The sequence below is a fragment of the Elgaria multicarinata genome, chromosome 1 (genome assembly GCF_023053635.1).
Source record: "Elgaria multicarinata webbii isolate HBS135686 ecotype San Diego chromosome 1, rElgMul1.1.pri, whole genome shotgun sequence".
In the NCBI taxonomy this organism is placed as follows: Eukaryota; Metazoa; Chordata; class Lepidosauria; order Squamata; family Anguidae; genus Elgaria; species Elgaria multicarinata.
The window spans coordinates 164,392,050-164,411,117 of NC_086171.1; the positions used below are offsets into that span (position 1 = coordinate 164,392,050).

Genomic DNA, 19,068 nt, shown 5'->3' on the forward strand with positions numbered 1-19,068 from the left:
TGTCATTGGGAAGCTGCTGTTACGGCCCATTTTGCGCAATACACGTTTTTGCCCGGAACGGGTATCTGAACGTGGTTTCGGGGCAACTTTTGGAGCTTTCTATATTTGTCCCACCTAGTTATGTGTGTCTGATGAGTTTGGTTGACTTACCTAATTGGGAAGCTGTCGTTACGGCCCATTTTGCACAATACGTGTTTTTGCCCGGAACGGGTATCTGAACGTGGTTTGGGGGCAATTTTTGGAGCTTATTACATCAGGCTCACCTAGTAATGTGTGTCTGGTGAGTTTGATTAACATACTTCACTTGGAAGCTGCTGTCCCTGTCCGTTTTGCGCAATATGCGCTGTGCGCGGAACAGTTATCGGAACGCAGTTTCTTTGCACCTTTTGTGGCTTATTGCATCCCTGCCATGGAGTTATGCATGACTGGTGAGTTTGGTTGATATCGCTCGTTCAGTAGTGGCCGTTCCGGCCATCCCATTCTGTTCCGGACGTTGTTTTGGGAGTTCTGGGGTTAATAGTGATATAATATTGGCATGGTTTTAGTCCTAAAATATTGTTCCCAAGTGTTGCTAACACATGCCACTGTTTTTGGTATGGTTTTTTAATATAATGGGGTCGTTCCGGCCTGTTCCGCTCCGTTCCGGCTTTTACACCGTCCCCTTTAAATTCAATGATACTCCGTTTTGTGTGTAATGTTGTGACTTCTTACTATCGGCTTGGCTAACTACTAGAATGAATGATTAGAAGGGAGCGTGGGAGCTAGTAAAATGGGCTGTTTGCGCCTGTAAGAAGTCGTATTGGGGAGTAGGGAAGAGATTTGTTGCTGATTGTCCCATTGATTGTCCCTCTGGGCCGCGATTACTTGCTAGAGAAGTTTGCTGGAGGGGTTGCTAGAGAACTCACAAGTCAGCTATCCAGCCACAAGGCGCACCTCTCCACTTGATTCTATCTCTATAGTCGGAAGGGCCCCATTGGACGCATGCGCTCTTGCCGCTGCCTGCCCTCACACGTGTGCTGCTCCTCTGGTCGGGATCATGCCGAAAGCGAAGCGGGCGAGAGGCTCTGGTGCTGCAGCGAACGTTCCGCTGGCCGAGCAGATCGCCCAGGGCGACTCGGTGAAGCCCGTGACGCGGGTGAAGCGGCGGGGCAAAGCGGGGCAACATGGCGGGGGCGAAGAGGACGAGTACGTGGATGAGAAGCTCTCGCGCAGGATCCTGGAACAGGCTCGGATCCAGCAGGAGGAGCTGGAGGCCGAGCACGGCGCGGGCAGAAGAGACGAGCCCAAGGCGAAGAAGACGACCGTGCTGGGTAAGTGGAAGAAGGTGGCTGCAGCCAAACCCTCGAGGTGTGAGCGAAGGACTCAAATGGGCCTATAGCAGACCTTGGCAGCCTGGGGCATGCTGGGAGTTGTAGTCCAACACATTTGGAGGGCACCAGGTTGGGGAAGGGTGAGCTGTCACTAGGCAGTGTCCACCTGTCCTCAGTGGTAGATCCCATGCTTTGCATGCAGAAGGCCTTGGGTTCAAGTTCTGGCATCTCCAAGTAGAGCTGAGAAAGACCTCTGCTTGAAACCCTGAGCCAGATGGGCCAGTGATTTGGTTGGGCCTGTTCAGACTACATGCTAAGCCATGGTTAGGCCACTAACCCTTTTGCAGCAAATGTTTAGTGAGCGTGTTTAGATGTGGTTATGTAGCCACCATCATTAGGAATGGTTCACACAACACCCTAAGTCAAGGTTCACATGACATGCTAAGCCATAATGTTTAGCTCAAAATGCTTAACCACCATGGCTTAGGGAGTCGTTTGAACAGGATCATTGACTAAGGCTGCTTTCTCTGTCCCTGTTTACAGCCATGAGCTCCGTGCCATTCTATTTTGAGTATTGCCCACAAACCACTGGTAAATGTGCACCCACCGCGAAAGGTTCTGTTGCAGCCTTTCCTACCCCTCCTAGTGTATTGGCCATTCTGGCTGGGGATGATGAGAATTGTAATTTATTTATTTATTTATTTATTTATTTAATTACATTTATATACCGCCCCACAGCCGAAGCTCTCTGGGCGGTTTACAACATAATCCAATGGAATGCAGTAGAGTAAGCAGTAGAATAAAGCTATATTTACAGGTTATGTTTTTAAGTGTACATAGACACTTCTACAAATACTTCTAAAAATGCAAAGTGTGAATGAGGCAAACCAGTGGATTATACCATTATCCAGAGATGACTTTGCCCTGTGTAATGTCTGAAATTCTTCTTGGAATGCTCAGACTATTGATACTGCTTTTCTAGGCAAAAATGTGATATTTATTTATTTATTATTGTTCATCTTAATGTTGGTGTGATGGTACACTGGATGTCCCCTCCTATAGATTCAGTAGAATTGTTCACACGTAACAGTGGCAAATCATGGATTAGTTAACCCATGAGTTGCTGGATTGGGTGCCCAGCATGTGCCACCACCATTTTGATGGTGATTCTGATCAGAGGTTATTTTGTGATGTGCAAACCCAAACATTGACCCACAATTAACCTAATTGTACTAATTACAACTAATTGCAAGAACTAATTGTGGATTAACTGTAGATAGTTTAATCCATGATTGACACATACTTTATGGGTATGTATGTCACAAAATAACATTCAAGGGCATCATTATCTTGAATCAAGCCATCTTATTTTTCATCCACCTAGGTATTTCAGATTTCAAAACAACCAGCCTTGGAGCTGGCAGAGTGGTGCAGGGCTAGTTCAAGACATTTTGCAACTAGAGGCAAGGCAGCAAATGGCACACCCTCCCCTGAGTCTTTGTGTATAATATCCTAGGCCAGCCAAAATTATTTTGGCACCTGAGCCAGACAATCTGATAAGCAGCTCTTATTCTCTCTGGTAGTAAAAATATAACAATAATAAATTAAATAAGTAACTGTTTGCTGCCTTTCATAGATCAGCTGTCTTCGATGGACACCTCACTCTTTCAAATGGCAGGGCCAGTTCTGCGCAGGTAGAGAAGTGAATTTGATCTCGCCCTGCACTTTTTGTAATTAGCCAGATCTTTATAAGTACTTGGTATTTGATTTTTTAAAAAAATTATTTGAGGACTTCATAGGCAAATACTTTTGGGTCAGCTTTCAAAGAAAACCCAATCACAATTAAAATAAAATCGCCATAAAACACAAATAAAATCACCATAAAACACAGCAAAGCAATAGAATAAAATCCTAGCATAAAACCAAAATACCACATCAACATTTAAAAAGGCCCAAGCATATTAAAAGAGATTTTCCAGGCGTTGAAAAGAAAATTAAGATGGTGTCAGCTGAGCCTTGCAGAGTTTCTGAGTTTGGATGTCACCAGACAATCTAAATGTGGTTCTTAGTTGAAAGTGGAAATGGCTCATGTGCTTTGCTCATCACTGCAATTTCTGAGTTAAACAACCCAGTAATTGCCGCTGTGACACATGTGAACGGGGTCACTGAGAGAGCCAGTGTTTTTCCTAATATAGGTATGTTGAGGTAGTTGCTTATTTTGCTGAAGTGTTCAGAAAAATCCTAATTTTGTCCTTTTTAAAGGACCTGCCTCAAAGGATGGAGATTCAGATACAGAGGATGAGGAGTGGCCATCACTGGAGAAAGCTGCTGCCATGGAGAAAAGAGAGTATTGTGAGGAGATGACTGTGAATGCAGAGGATGAAAAGGCCATTGAGATGTTCATGAACAAGAATCCACCACTAAGGTAAGTCTCAGAGCATTCAAACACTGGGCCATTTTCCATGTCAAAATAAACCCCTGTGGGTTCATTTATAGGTTCTTCTAGGGTTATCTGCAGGTTATTTAACCCTCAAATAACCCACTTTGCCCAGGTTTGCACAACACGACAAGCTGTGGCTTATGTATTCAAAGTAGAGACTGGTTTGTGTCTCTGAGCTCCATGGGTGAATTAACCCATGGTGGTTTACCGTGATATGTGAAACAGGTTTATGCATGAACTATTGCTATCTGTGGAATAGATGCCTGATTGAGTGACACTTGTTTTATTTTGTCGTTTTTGTTGCTGGGATTAGGCCATGTGTGGGGGTTAAAGATCATTGGCATGGAAAATGAGAAACTTCCCCTTGTTCAGGGATTTAATCTTTGTGAACTGCCCTGAGAGCTTTGGATATTGGGCAGGAGAGAAATGAAATAAATGAAATGAATTAATGTTGCCTCTTTTATCTTGGAAGCAGAAGTCTGTACACCCCCAACTTTGTGATGCATATGAATGTCTAATGCCCCATTTCTTTTTGGAGCTGCTCTTCACTTTAAAATTATTGTGAGCTATTTTGCTCCTTTAAAAGAATTAAAAGTTGTTGTTGAGCTCTGTGCAGGGCTGTGAAAATATTTGAAATTTCTAGGCTCGCAGGTCACCTTGACTTCTTTCTAGACTGTATCATGTGCTCCTACTCCTTTTCCTCCTGTCGTTTCATCACCTGCCAAATGAGGAATGAGGGCTTGTGGGTGAAATGCCTGTAATTTATTGGTTATCCTTGAGAGGGTTCAAATAGTTGCTTTTTCACTCAGGAAAAGATTAACTGTTAGAGAGTTTGGCCTGGTTCACACTGTGGGGGCGCCAAATTCCTGACCCAGAATCATTCCTGGCCTCATGTGTCGGTGATACATATTGATAGTCCCACATAAGTAGCACTTGTCCACATGGCATAGGATAATGGCCATTGCCATGATCTTCGGGGTGCATTCTGAGCCAATAATATTACAGAAATGGCTGCAATGCTGTGTAGCCACCCCTCCTATATAAGAATATCTCCACAGTCTTTGGACACATGCAGTGCAGAGATTTAATAAGTAGAGGCAGTTTAGCATTAATACTGTATCCAAGAGCTGGTCATTAAAGATAATTGAATCTAAGAGTTGTATCACTGCAGGGCTTAGGGAATCTAATGCAATGTGTTGGCATGATTTTGTCAGGTTCTCAGAGGGAGTGTGGAGGCTATAACTAGCACCCAGGCATATTTCTAATTCAATTTTTTTGTTCTTTTCACCAGCAGATGGTGCTTTAGTTATTAGGCTGCCTTTGATATTGCATTGGTTTTTGGATGCCCAAATCTAAACCCATTCTTCTTGGCATTGTGTATCTACCCACAAGTTATACTGTTTTGCCTCTAGAAGCTCGACATAGTGGGCAGAAACATTTGCACTACATACTACTTGTATTCCTTACAGTGTTTTTTTATAACAAGTTTTTAACCCTCATGGAATGCAAGAACATGTATTTATGCAATGTAGTCATGTAACAAACCATAGTTTAGTTAACTATGGTTTGTTGAATTGTGGGTTGTTATGTGCCAACCCAAAACTGGGTTAACAATTGGTTGTTAACCCATGGGTTTTTTGTGGGTTGTGAACTGTGAATGGTTTAAACCATGAGTTGTTAGTGCAAACCCAGAATTGTGGTGGTTCATGGGTGGTTTTGCAAGGCTATATTGGGAGCAGGCAAGAGCAATCAAAAACTCAGCCTCTTTACATGCTAGTACTGCAATGCTGCAAAGGCTTTTGGAATTCAGAGATGGAGCAGACAAAGGAGGAAACAAGAAAACTCCCAGGGACTGAGGAAACAAACCATGGTTTGTTCAATCATCTACGAGACGAACCCTGGGTGGGTCAACAAATCATGCTTTATATGCACCATGAGTTAGACTTACATATGAACCAAGCTGTTGAATAAGGCTAACCTCTTTCTTTGGTATCATTTTTGTGTGTGTGTGAGTTAGCATTTTAATTTAATAATCTTCGTCTTTAAAACTTTCAGAGAGTTGCAATTTCTAGCTGTGTCTTGGAAGTTGTGCAAATGGCATCCCAAAAGAAGTGCATATGCACCAGTCATGAGTTTGTGTTCCAATCTTTAAGAGCAAAAAAGGTTAAGTGAAATATAGGTAAATATGTTGCCATCTCCAAGCTTCTTTGTGCAACAGCATTTTGAATTAAACAATCCAAATACGACAGTTCATTTAGAGAAGATAAGTGTCAATGAAAGGGTGTTACGTGTGGAACCTTCATCTGCCCAGTGAGAAACCGGACTGGAAATTCATCTTATTTCTGCCTCTACTTCTTGACTTGCTAATGCGGGATTTGATAAGTTCTCAGCTCCATTTTGTTTCCCTTTGATACCCATTAGGCGCACCTTGGCAGATATTATCATGGAGAAGATCACAGAGAAACAGACAGAGGTGGAGACCGTGATGTCAGAAATATCTGGTCGACCAATGCCACAGCTTAATCCTCGTGTCCTAGAGGTCTACAAGGGTGTCAGAGAAGTAAGTAATGCTCTGTGTGTGTGTGTGTGTATGTGTACATGCATGCATGCATGCATACAAGGTCAAACTGAGGCCAGCCACTGCAGGGCCTAGAAATCTTAGCTCCGGTGCAACCTTTGCCTGCTGCTGATATGCTGCCACAGCAGGCTTGGACAACAGTAATTGGCACTGCATTTAAGATTTCATTTCATTTCATTCAATATATTTCTATACTAGCCTGCTCTGGGTGGTTCACAAAAATTTAACAACTATTAAAATACATTGTCTTCCTAAGTAGGGCTTTATAGGTCAAAACCAGCACCTTGTATCAGGCTCAGAAACATACAGGCAGCCAATGCAAGCAGGGCAGAATTGGTGTTACATCTTTAGACCATCTTGTCCCTGTTATCAATCTGGCCACCTCATTTTGCACAAGCTGCAGGTTCTGAACCATCTTCAAAGGCAGCCCCACATAGAGTGCACTGCAGTAATCTAACTTAGAAATTACTAGAGCATAACAACTGAAGCCAGGTTATCACCGTCCAGATAAGGATGTAGCTGGGCCATCAGCCAAAGTTGGTAGAGGGCACTCCTCCATGCCAGTGAAGCCACTTAAGCCTCAAGTGACAAAGATGGCCCCAGGAGGACCCCCAAGCTACAAGCCTGCTCCTTTAAGGGGAGTGCAACCCTATTCAGAGCAGTTTGAGCGCCCTCCATCCGGGCAGAAAAACCACCCACTAACAGCATCTCAGTCTCGTCTGGATTGAGTTTCAGTTTTATTAGCCCTCATCTAGTCCATTGTCACAGCCAGGCACTGGTTCAGCACATCCACAGCCTCACCTGGGTGAGGATGAAAAGTAGAAATAGAGCTGCGTATCATCAGCATTCTGATAAGAGGGCTCTCTAAAACTCAGGATGACTGCACTCAATGGTTTCCTGTAAATGTTGAATAGCCTGGGGGACAAAACTGCCTGGGATGGAACCCCATGTTGGAGAATCTGTGGGCCAAGCAATGTTCCTCCAGCACCACCTTCTGGAACCGATCATCCAAGTAGGAGCAGAGCCACTGCAGTGTAGTGCCTCCCACTCCCAACTCAGACAATCGTCCCATAAACTGCTACAAAGGTTGTTTATTATAGAGAAGAATATTAATTAGAACTATTTTCCATGCTAATAATTATTTGCTACAGTGTTTGCAAGTATATGAAGGATTTGGAATGGTATCTGTGAATGGTTTGTAAAATATTTTCGTAGAAGACCTTGTGAACAAGTGAAAGAAACTTTTATTTATTATTCATTAAAAACAATTGTATCCAGCCCCCTATATCACTATGATCTCAGGGCGGCGTACAGGTAAACAGAGTTTTGAACAATCCCTGTTACATAACCACATTTAAACCATTTTTAAAGGTGCTGTCAAAATACAGGAGTGGAAAACTGCCCAAAGCCTTCAAGATCATCCCAGCCCTGTCCAACTGGGAGCAGATCCTTTATATCACAGAGCCAGAAACGTGGACTGCAGCTGCCATGTACCAGGCAACAAGGTGGGACGCTTGCTATGACTATGCTATGAGTAATAGCGTCTCTTCAGTCATCTTCCTCCCCGCTGCCCTCCACAAACGGCCACAATTCCCTTGAGTCTCTTGTTTTTAGCTCCAGTCTGATTTCTCCTGCAACGTTTTGTATAACCAAAACGTAGTGCTTACAGTAATGACATGCAAACGGGCCTTAGGCTTGATGAAATACAGAAATGAAAGGAGATACTGCAATCATCTTTGTTTCCATATTGATTCTTATTTCTGTTAGATATACTCAATCTTATGCATGGATTTTTCTATGCATGCAAAATGTGAAGTATGCACACACATACATACCCATCTTGTGGTTGAGTTTGCTGCCTTTCAGAGGTGGAAAAATTTTTCAAGCTTCTGGGAACCATTTTCAGATTTTTAGGTGTTTGGGCAATCGGGTTTCTTTGGGTTGGTTTTTTTAAAATCGCTCCATCCTTTTCCCATCACTCTAACTCTGCCACTGCCATGGCAAGCCCATCCACTTCAGGGCACAAGACGCTTCTTATGATTAATAGTAATATATATATATATATATATATATATATATATATATATATTCAGTAGTTCCTGTTTAAAAGTGCTTTGTCAAGGAAAATATGCAAGGTCAGGACCCAAAGAGAGCATAATGCTGAGATCTAGGGGGTTCAGCACAGTGGGTAGTGGGGGTGAATACATGTGATGTTTGTTTCATGTTTTCTCACACACAGAACTTTGGTTCCTCTTTTTCCTTGGTAGCACAGTGCAGGGTACGGCTGGTTGAAAATGTAGGTCCTTACAAAGACGAATCTCCCCTTATAGAGAGAGAGAGAGAGAAAGACTGCTAGGCATTGTTGTAGACCCGGCTTCCCCAACCTGGTGTCCACTAGATGTGTTGGACTGCAACTCCCATCCTTCCCGCATGGGCATGGGAACGATGGGAGTTTTAGCGCAACAGGTCTGGAGGGCACCAGGTTGTGGAAAGCTATTGTAGATGGTATTTCATGGCTTTTGTTTCTCCGTGGAATAATGCGTGCACATTTTTATATAAAGAATGTTATAAGAACCAAAGAGTCTTCAGCTCTGGCTTTTAACTACTATTTTCAAGGTTCTGGCTGTGTATTATGATGATGATGATGATGTTCTACCATTTTATTTATAAGCTGTCCTGGAGACTGATGTTGAAGAGCAGTATAGAAATTTGCATATACGTTTTTTAAAATCCTGCACCCCAGAGAATTTTGCACTCAGGATGGGAGGCATTGTGGGAATGCTGTCGTCATACGTGTATGGTGTAGTTTGAGTACAAAGAGTGGAGGTCAATTCATACCTGCTGCCCGGCTTTCCTAACTTGAATGTTTTGTTCTTCTCCACCTCCACCCTGCCTTTGTTACTCCTCCCAGAATCTTTTCATCTAACCTCAAAGAGCGGATGGCTCAGAGATTCTACAACCTGGTGCTTCTCCCCCGAGTCAGAGATGACATTGCTGAATATAAGCGCCTCAATTTCCATCTTTATATGGCCTTGAAGAAGGCCTTGTTTAAGCCTGGAGCTTGGTTCAAAGGTGAGAAAGGCATGGTTCTTAGAGGGTGACGCCTTGGAGTGCAAGATCATCCCGGCATTCTATTATTTCATAGTACTTCTGCCATTGGTTAGTGCCTTTTCTCGTGCCAGTGAGTCGGCCTGTAAGATGCCGACGACCTGAACGATACTTTTGCTGTGGGGTTGAGCTTTTGATGGAATGCTTCGTGTGTTCTATTCAAGAAGACTATAAACACTTACCTCATTTCCCTTCCCCACAGGGATCCTCATCCCCTTGTGCGAGTCGGGAACATGCACGCTGCGGGAAGCCGTCATTGTGGGCAGCATCCTCACCAAGTGCTCCATCCCTGTCCTTCATTCTGGGTAAGGCGAGCCGGGCTCATTTGAGCTTGAAAGGAAAATGGTACTAGAACGGTAGGAGTGGGTAAGCTTCCCTGTCTCTTGCCCATGCGTCCCTGCAAGGGTCCGAAACCTGGCTGCAGTGAAAATACCTTTGGGAAAGACGTCCTCCTCCTGTATGTTCCCGATAGAATGAAGCCATCCTAGTAGCTGGTCTAAGGATCTGCAACGCAGCCCGCTTGAAAGCATCTGTTGGATTATAACATTCTGTCACTGGTCTGTATCCAGCATCTCCAACATGGTGCCCCTAGGCACCTCTCTTGGTGCCCACCAAGCTCCCTGTCCCCTCCTTTCCACTTCATTTTTTTTAACTGGGAGGCTGGCATGTTGCAAACTGAAGTGCCGCCCTCCAGTGTCATCTTGTTTTGGGTTCAAGAGACTGGTTTTATGTTCTGAAGCTCAGACCCCATCTTTGCCTTGTAAGGCTTAGGTTCTTGAACAAATTACTTGTATCTTACCTGTTGCCTTCTGGGAATTGAGTGTTTTGTTGCTGGCTGTGCCTACCACAGCGGCCATTTTATGAATGGGCAAGCTTCACCCCTCCACCATGGCAGCCTCTTTTTTTTAAGCACCCACAACACTCTCTCAAAATACCAAATTTTCCCACTTACCCAAAGAGGCTGAGAACTCCTGGTCTATCTCCCATATGTGGTTCAAGAGGTGGACATTTGGGTGAGTTGTAAATGCCTCTTGAGAACACATTTGTTCTCTCAGGCTTTCCCTGACTTGTAATCTTTCATGACACTGTTCTGTTTTATTGCTTTTGTTGTTTCAAAGTGTTTATTGTTTTATACTGTTTTTGTATTGCATTATTTGTTTTTGTATTGCATTCTGTTAGAATGTAAGCCTATGCAGCAGGGTTTTGCTATTTTATTGTTTTACTCTGTACAGCCCCATGTACACTGATGGTGCTATATAAATAAATAAATTAATAATAATAATGTTTTTCTATGTAAACCACTTGGAGATTCTGGGATGAAGGAAGCAGCTTAAATAAATATGTGCTTATCTTTAGGGCTCAGGAACACAACAGGGCTTAAAACTGATGGGTTGTTGGGGATCCTGCCTCTTCTGCTTTACGCCTCAACTCATCATCAAACCCTGCTGAGCATGACATGTGAACCCAGGCCGCTGGGTTGTTTAGCCCTATAAGAATGCAGCAATCTGGGTTCAGACATCATGCTCAGCAGCAGCCAATTATGGGTTGCTGAGTAAAAGTGGAAGGAAACAGTCATGCTGCAGGCAGTGCGAACGCTCTCTCCCACTTGCGCACAACAACCCATCCGTTTGTAGGACTATGGGTTGTCGTTCTATGCGAACCAGGTCTGTATAGCTAGTACTCTTGTTATAAACCAGGATTCCTTTTCCTATCATAATACTTCCTGGGTGTTTTTGGAAAGTTAACTTCATGGCCAGAAACAATTTTGGCATTCCATAGTCTAGCTAGGGCTGCCAACTTTTCCACTGGCCTGGCTCCTCTGTCCTCAACAGGGATAAAGTGATGGGAGGAGCTTCAAATGCTTAACCTCTGCCAAGCAGGCTGCTGCCCACTGGCACAAGAGCCCTGCCAGCGAAAGAAGCTGGCACCCCTGATTGCAGCTCTTTGTACACTCTGGACTTCCATCATAACACTGAATGGCCTTGTGTCTGGTTCCTGCTGGCCTTTGCCATTTCCCTGGCTAAGTGCACCTGGTACTTCCTCATTGTTACAAATACTGGCTTCCTCTTTCAAAGCCAACTTGAACTGCGTGGCGGTTCCCTTGGGTGATTCTCTGCCCTGGGAGAGGCAACCGGAGGGTCTTTCGGTGGTGTGGACCTGCAGCGCAGCCTAATTTGCCTCTTGTCCCCTCCCCTCCCCCCAGGGCTGCTATGCTCAAGATTGCTGAGATGGAGTACAGCGGGGCCAACAGCATCTTCCTCCGACTGCTCATTGACAAGAAGTACGCCTTGCCTTTCCGTGTCGTGGACGCCCTGGTCTTTCACTTCCTGGCCTTCCGGACTGACCGGCGCACCCTGCCCGTCCTGTGGCACCAGTGCCTCTTGACCTTTGCCCAGCGCTACAAGGAGGACCTGTCCTCAGAGCAGAAGGAAGCCCTCTTGGAGCTGCTCAAGTTCCACAGCCATGCTCACATTTCTCCAGAGATCCGCCGGGAGCTTGTGAACTCCAAGTGTCGGGATGCGGAGGGGGTGCAGCCAGCAGCCATGGACTGAACGAAAGTTGGGAAGGAAGGCTGCCTTAGCCTGGGCCCTTCGGTTGCTGTGATTTTGCTTCTGGTGGGACTCCTGGAGTCAAAGGCGGCAGCTGCTCTAATCCTGAGCCTACTGCAGCACAGTGTAAAATGAATGGGGTTTGTCCCCACCCCATGATGAGTCTGGCAAGTCATCTTTTACTCAGGGGCAAAAGCATTTGTATTCCCCCCCCCCCCCATTAAACCTGTCATGAACTCATGGTGAGGTCGGTCCGTTTTAGACACTCTGATCCCTCCTGTGTAAACCCTTTCATAGTCGAGCTTTAAAGGTCTTGGAGATCACCGCTGTCCAAAAGGGCTGTGATCACAGCTTGCCCCTTGAAAGTACTGGAAAGAGCATGTTAATTAACAGCAGGGAGAGAAACTGAAGAGTAGTGGGGAGACAGGAGCATCAGCTCGGGGTGGCATCTGGCATGCAGATGGTGCTGTTCTGGCAGAAGCCCTTGGGTTATCACATGCTCTCCGTGTTGGTCAGGCCTGAAGGGGTGTGTGTGTCTTGACTGTACGATCTTGAACTTGGAACTACCTTCTACGTGAGTGTCATGGTCTGCTTCTGACTTGGCCAGCTGCCACTCACCTTAGGCTTAGGTTACTTAAACAGCTGAGGCCTTGCTTTAAAAATAAAGCTTTGTACCTCCCCTCTCAACCAAGTGATTCTCAAGGCACTTTGCAACACGTTGTAATAACTCAACAGCAACAACAGAACATGTCCCCCAAAATCGCACACACAAACACTCCTGAGTAGCCCTTCGTCCAGGGGTGTTGAATCTCCTTCAGTGCAAGGGCCAGAATTCAGTTTCAGAGAAATTCTCGGAGCCACATTCCAGTGGCAAGATGGGACAAAGGGGGGGGGGCCTAGCAAAATACCAGCATATTTTAGCTTAAATTTCTTGCTGCCAGTAACTAAAGTCTTTTTACTATTTAGAATGTGTGGGGCGGGAAGTGAAGAAACCTACAATCCGCTAAATGATTAGCAGTTGGGGAAAGGGGTGCAGTTATCTGGGGCGGGTCTTCCTCTTGCAGTGCTGTCTTTCCTGGGAGTGCAGCCTCCCGGTGTCCCTAGATCCCCTGGCCAATGGTAGGGGGTGGGAATGTGCTTTCTATAGCCCTGCAAGCACCAGGCAGCTCAACTCTACTTCAGCTTGGAAGCAGTCCATAGCTGCGGGGAATGCTGCAGCGAGCTAGGCCGAAGCCGCTGCTCTGAACAGGCCCTGAGAAAGTGGCTCAACCTATCTGCCGTTTCTGAACCCGTCTGCCTCCAGCGGTGGAATAAAAAGATTCTCCAAAGATCTCTGAAATGGCATAGAGCCCTCTAGGACTGGGGCAAGGCTGGCCAAGCTCCAAGCAGCTTGGCTGGGGAAGGTCTGGTCCCATGGAATTTAAAGGGAGCCACCCCTGATCTCAGAGCATACGATCCTTGTTGCTCCCCTCTTGGCAAATGCAATGCTGTTTTTTTACTTCCATTTTCCAAGTCATAACATCCAGTGTCATCTGATTCTAAGGCGGAGGAGCCATTTTTCTCATCATCTCTTTCCATCCACCCTCATTTACATTGAGTGCTGTTTTGTAGCTGTGGTCTCAGCTAGACCTACCGGTCTAGCACGACGGAGGGGTGAAAATCCTGCAGTATTTTTATCGCAAGATCTCCCACTCTGTTCACACGCGGCGCGCAATGGCCTCAGAGGTAGAGGTGTTGCGCCCGCCATTTTTTTTAAAGAGCACAAGAGCGCAAAAGGTAAGTCTCTTTTTTAAAAAAAAAAAAAATCCCCACCCCCCGATGGGTGTAGAGCTCCTGAGGAGCTCTGCGCCCAATGCACGGGGCCCGGCTCCTTGTGAGGAATCGCAAGGAGCTGGGACAAACTGCGACGCCCGGCCACACATTCCACGGTCTCAGGCTCAGCCTGAAACAACAGTAAAACCAGGCCTAAAGTGTAGGGCGAGATCCCAGGGCAAGGGAAGGATCATCCCTCCCTGATCCTGGGATCCCCTGTGCGTCATACAGGGACGATCCCGGGGATCGCCCTGGGATAAAGCCCTGTCTAGCTAAGGCCTCTGTCTGCCAACTGGTTATGCCATAAATTTGAGTGTTGGCTTTCTAGGTTTCCAAGGCCTATTTGCTACGAGGTAGAGCTTTAGAAATTGAAGCACACAAGATCTTGGTGAAGTTGCTAATATATGACCCCAAATGACGGGCATGCATTTAAAAGTGCCCACAACATCATTTGGGTAGCTAGGTGACGTACTCCGTCTGGAGCATATATGTAAACTGAGCCCTAGGAGGTCTGCTCCAGAAGACTTTCCTGCTTTTGAAGACTCACAACAGAACCACTTTAAATCAGATCTATGCTCTGTTGATGAGGCTATTCAATTGCATCTCCAGGTGAAGGAAGCTCCACCTGATGTATTCCTGCGTGTCACACAATTTGTTTAAAAGCAATGGGGAATGGTGGGTGGGAATGGTGACTGCTCTAGTCCTTGCAGCTCACTGTTCTATCCTCCTATACCAACTGTTGCCCTAAATGTGTCATGAGCTCTCATCCCTCTTCCCTGGTCTACAACAAAAATAATTACTAGGTCTTTTACCAGAATAAATCTTAAGATTGATTAAGATGTTTTTAAATCAATAGCATCTTCATAATTTGCCTACGAATCTGAACATCTGACTGGAAAAGGGGGTGCTTCTTTCATGTTTAGATTAGGCCTTCTCTCTCTCCTCATGTGCACACATCATCTGACATACCTCTGCGTGAGGGAATGGGGAGGACGCCTTCCTCCGGCATTAACAACAATTGCTTCCCAGTTAAACAGGTGTGCTTCTTTAATGGATTAAATCCTCAAACCAGGTTTGATTACTAAGGCTGCAATCCAACGGTTCTGGGAGGGTGTCCCAGGGCCCAGAGAGTGAGGCAGACCTCTCACCTCACCTGCCATTGCAACTCCGTTGTTGGTGCTCTGACAGTGGGCGTCCTGGGTGCAGATACAGGGCAGCTTTGGATCCTCCTCTACCCGTGGCATGCCATGGTGGTGGGGTTCATCACCAGCCCTGGAGCTGGCATACTTTCTCTCCAGCTGTCCCCCTGCCCCGTTCTGCTCTCCTGGCCTATGCCCACCAGGGTCTTGGGATCTGGTGGTTCTCCCTCTCTTGCCCTCATTGGATTGCTCTGGTCCGTGTTGCAGCCCTCACCATTACAAAGAGTATTGCTCTCTTCTTGGCTCCCACTTTGCGAAAACGGCCTGTAAAATGGCTACAGCTCAAGCCACAGGAATGTTGAGGGTGTTGTATTGCAGAATTCAAGGCTTTCCCCCAATTACTAGGAATTGGCTGCAGATGACCACATGTGTTCTGATATGCCGGCTCTTTGCTTTCTTCCTAGAAGCCTGGGGCCTGCTGCATCCGCTTTCAGAATCTTGATCAACAAGAATGCGAGGATATCCAAGGGCAGCCCTTGCTTCTTGGCAGGGAGTCAGCAAGGCAGTCCCTTACCTCCTGGGCTTTTTCAGGGAGGTGCAGCCTTAGGGACTGCATGCACGTGTTTGCTTTTGGCTCTCCTGGGGTCCACCTTTGGCCGGCAGAATCCATGACTCTCCATTCGCATGGGCAGATAAGCTTTATGCTGTTCTTGCAGCAGCTGGGAAGGGAAGAGTAATTGGTTTGAACAGGTTTTAGCTCCAGGGGAGATTTGGTTGAGTGGCTTCTCTGAGCAGCAGGTTTGTTTGTGCTGGGATACGTCCCTCACGACAGCCGCTTGCTAGAGCACAGATTACTGAGCAATTTGTACGTCTCCCATCTATCTCCTTGGCAGCGTTTAGCGCAACCAGTCACAGGCAAAAGCTGTTAACTCCATGCAGAGCTGGTAAATTAAGCCTGCTGAAGCGGCCCGGAGGGCCTAAGTGGATGGGGATCTCCCATGCTAGTGCCTAATAGCGAACTGCTGGAATAAGGCTCCAGCAAGGGGAGACAGACAGACGAGTCAACTCAAGCCAAGAGCAGGCAGGTGATGGGTGGCTTTCAGAAGTCCATATGCAATATGGCAAGTGACAAGCTGACTGCATCCACTCTCTTGTGTTTGCTCCCTTCCTTCTCTGTTACTTCTGTTATAATCCTGTTTGGAAGAAGCAGCTGCTTAAGTAAGTCATCCTTGTGAACAAGATGAAGAAAGTTTTAATAGTCCACTCAAAATATCTAATGCCCCAACTTTTTCACAGGCTGCAATGTGGGCAGTTTCCCCCGACAGACTCGCTCCTTTTGTGTTCCTACTGATGTGTCTCCCTCCACAGCAGACTTGCTTCCACTGACCAGTTCCACCACCCACCCACCCACCCCACAGCAGACTTCCTCCAAGATGGCCCCTGTATCACACCTTTCTGTAAGACTCCTTTGTGTTGTGTCTACCCTTTTGGTTGTCTCTTCCCCTCCAGTCGTATTTACTTTAGTCCCTCTCTGACTCTTTCTACATACTCATTTCTTCTGAAACTAAGGGCAAGAACAATTAAGATTTGACTTAAATATATGGAAAAGACATATGGATTAGCCATTGTGGTCTGTAATAGTAGAGCATGAATTGGAGTAGGTCGATGCACTTGTGCAGTTAGCTCTGGACCTCGGAGCTGAAGCACAGGGTTCTGCATCTGAGTGCCCCCCTCCGAGAATGGCTGGTGATCAGGGCACTTCCAGTCAGGTTTAGTATCAGCAGCTGGACCCACTGGGGCTGACACCACTCACCACAGCATCCTTTCTTAGTTTAGGAAATGTTTTAGAGCCAAGGAACAGCTGGCAATTGTTTTTATTTTTTTAAAATGGGTTGGATCCAGATTTAGTCACCATGGTAGATATACTACATACTAAGTACTATCCAAGATGGTGCTTATTCCCAAATAAATGTCAATGTCAGGGCAACAGAAGCAAATTTGATTTTATTCTTATAGCCATGGTGGTGGTATGATTTAAGTGAGTTTAAAATGTGGAACTACACATAATCAAGAGGTTGTTTGTTTAATCAGGATTGGCAAACCGCAAGGTTTTGTTTTTTGTTTGCTCTAAGATATCACCAATGTAGAAGCTGTTCGGAATGGTGACTTGGGAAGAAAGATGTTATTATTACATCTATATACCGCCCCATAGCTGAACCCATCATATAAACTCACTTAAAGCCCCCTTCCCTGCACTAGACAACGAAGTCCAGGGTCTAAAATTACTTCGCTCCACCACTGTGTGTGCAAGTTTAAATGTGCTCATACTTGTAAACTGCCTGCACGCTCAAAGGTCAGGGAGGCAGCTAGGACTTCTAGCTTCATACAGCATATCTTACTGAGAGTTGTCATGAAGCAGTTTTCAGGAAGGCTATCAAGACTTAAAAAAGCGCAAGTTTTCAAGCCTGGGTGGGTAACAGACACTATTGTGGTTAGCATTTTACCTTTCTACCTCCCAACTTTACTTTGTTCTCATCTACCCTATCCCAATCCTAGGGCTCTCATATGAACTAACCATTAGTATATTGCTTCATAGTTCAGGACGCTGGATTTCCAGAATATACCCTTAGCCTTTTTCATTAAAAATAAATAAATTTGTTTTTAAAGGTAGATGTGCTCATCTCAGGAACTTTCCAGTTTTCCAAGGAGCCAAGTGAATTGCCATAGACCAATGTTTACAAGAATGATACTGAATGCTGAGTTATAGCCCAGTGTTAATCGCACGCAAGGAACCAGTGTGTGCAAGCACCAACTCATGTGTTCTAGAAACGTTCCAGCATGGTCAAAGTAATGGGTCAGTATGCTGGACTCTTAAAGCCCAATTCAGGCTTCATAAGATGTGTAACAAAGGCAGTCTGCTGCAATTATGGGACATACATGACGTTCCTATACCAAATTAGAAAGAATCAAACTGGATCAAGAGTATCTTAGGGCAATTGCCAGCGCATTCTAAGTGATGTATCATCTGACCACCACAGCTTTGCTTGCTGTACTAATGGGGGCCCAGACCACATGGTCATCATGTAAAGCACCAATTATGTCTTGGCAAGAATAAAAATGAACTGCAGATCTTTTACCATCTAATTTTCACAGGCCAGAATTGTTAGCCAAGTAGGCTCATATGAAACAAGGCTATATTTCATTTGGCATGGCCACAAGTCTTATAGAGCTTTATAGGCCATAACCAGCTCTTTAAATTGTGTCCGGAAATAGACTGGTAGCCAGTGAAACTGTTTTGACAAAGGAGTCACATGCCTCCCATGATCAGCTGCAGCATTCTGGACCAGCTGAGTTTCCAAACTCTCTTCCAAGGCAGCTCCACAAAGAGCATGTTACGGTGGTCCAACATGTCTTAGTTAAAGACATGTGTCACAATGGCCACATCAGACATTTGTCCTAAATAGTAATCCAGCAGCTACATTTTGTACTAAGGGAAATGTCCTTGAGCCTTGCTTATTTTATGTCTTTTACATACACACATTGTGGATATAATACTGGTTGTTATATGCCAATGTTGATCAGTTGATATCCAGAACCACCCACTGGAAAAAGAGGACACAGCTGAGGATCTTTTGAAACCATCTGTCAGACTGAGATTGCTAGAACTGGATTGATTAGTGACGTCTTTAGAAGGCAGGAATCAAGAGCAATAATCTTCTCTTAATAAAGCGTATAGAACAAAGATAGTTCATTAGAGGAAGTTGGATTCTACATCCATTGGGTTATTTCCAATGTTAGTCCTATATACAACAAACTCATTGAAATGAACTGGACTTGTTAAGACTTAACACTGGATATAACCCACCTAGAGTGCAACCCTATGCTTGTTTAGTCTGGAAAAAGTCCTACAACTACCAGCATTTCCCAGCGACCCATGGACTTTTTTCTGTCTAAACATGTATAGGATTGCACCCTTAGTTGTTTTAAATCATATCTCCACAGCCTAGGAAGGGAAGCAAGACTGCCAGTTTTTAAAAATCCTTTATTGCAATATAATAGTTTCCCTAACTGTTGGATTTCAAGTGGTGGTGAATATCATATTAACAAACTTTATTTAAAGCTGTAATTATAT

The 19,068-nt window shown here is 45.1% G+C and overlaps 1 protein-coding gene across 1 annotated transcript; it reads left to right on the forward strand.

The window, feature by feature from the left end:
- Positions 1–1,012: 1,012 nt before the first annotated feature.
- On the forward strand, positions 1,013–12,144 carry BYSL (bystin like). Its single transcript, XM_063119187.1, has 7 exons — positions 1,013–1,310; positions 3,573–3,735; positions 6,172–6,310; positions 7,700–7,833; positions 9,240–9,400; positions 9,639–9,741; positions 11,640–12,144. Exons 1-7 carry the CDS (start codon positions 1,037–1,039, stop codon positions 11,986–11,988), a joined length of 1,323 nt encoding a protein of 440 aa, XP_062975257.1. The 5' UTR covers positions 1,013–1,036; the 3' UTR covers positions 11,989–12,144.
- The last annotated feature ends 6,924 nt before the right edge of the window (positions 12,145–19,068 follow it).

Bases quoted from the DNA above. Each gene is read 5' to 3' on its own strand.
- BYSL (XM_063119187.1), top strand. From the start codon at position 1,037: ATGCCGAAAGCGAAGCGGGCGAGAGGCTCTGGTGCTGCAGCGAACGTT. The intron at 6,311-7,699 runs GTAAGTAATGCT...CCATTTTTAAAG, and splicing joins TCTACAAGGGTGTCAGAGAA to GTGCTGTCAAAATACAGGAG. The intron at 7,834-9,239 runs GTGGGACGCTTG...TACTCCTCCCAG, and splicing joins GCCATGTACCAGGCAACAAG to AATCTTTTCATCTAACCTCA.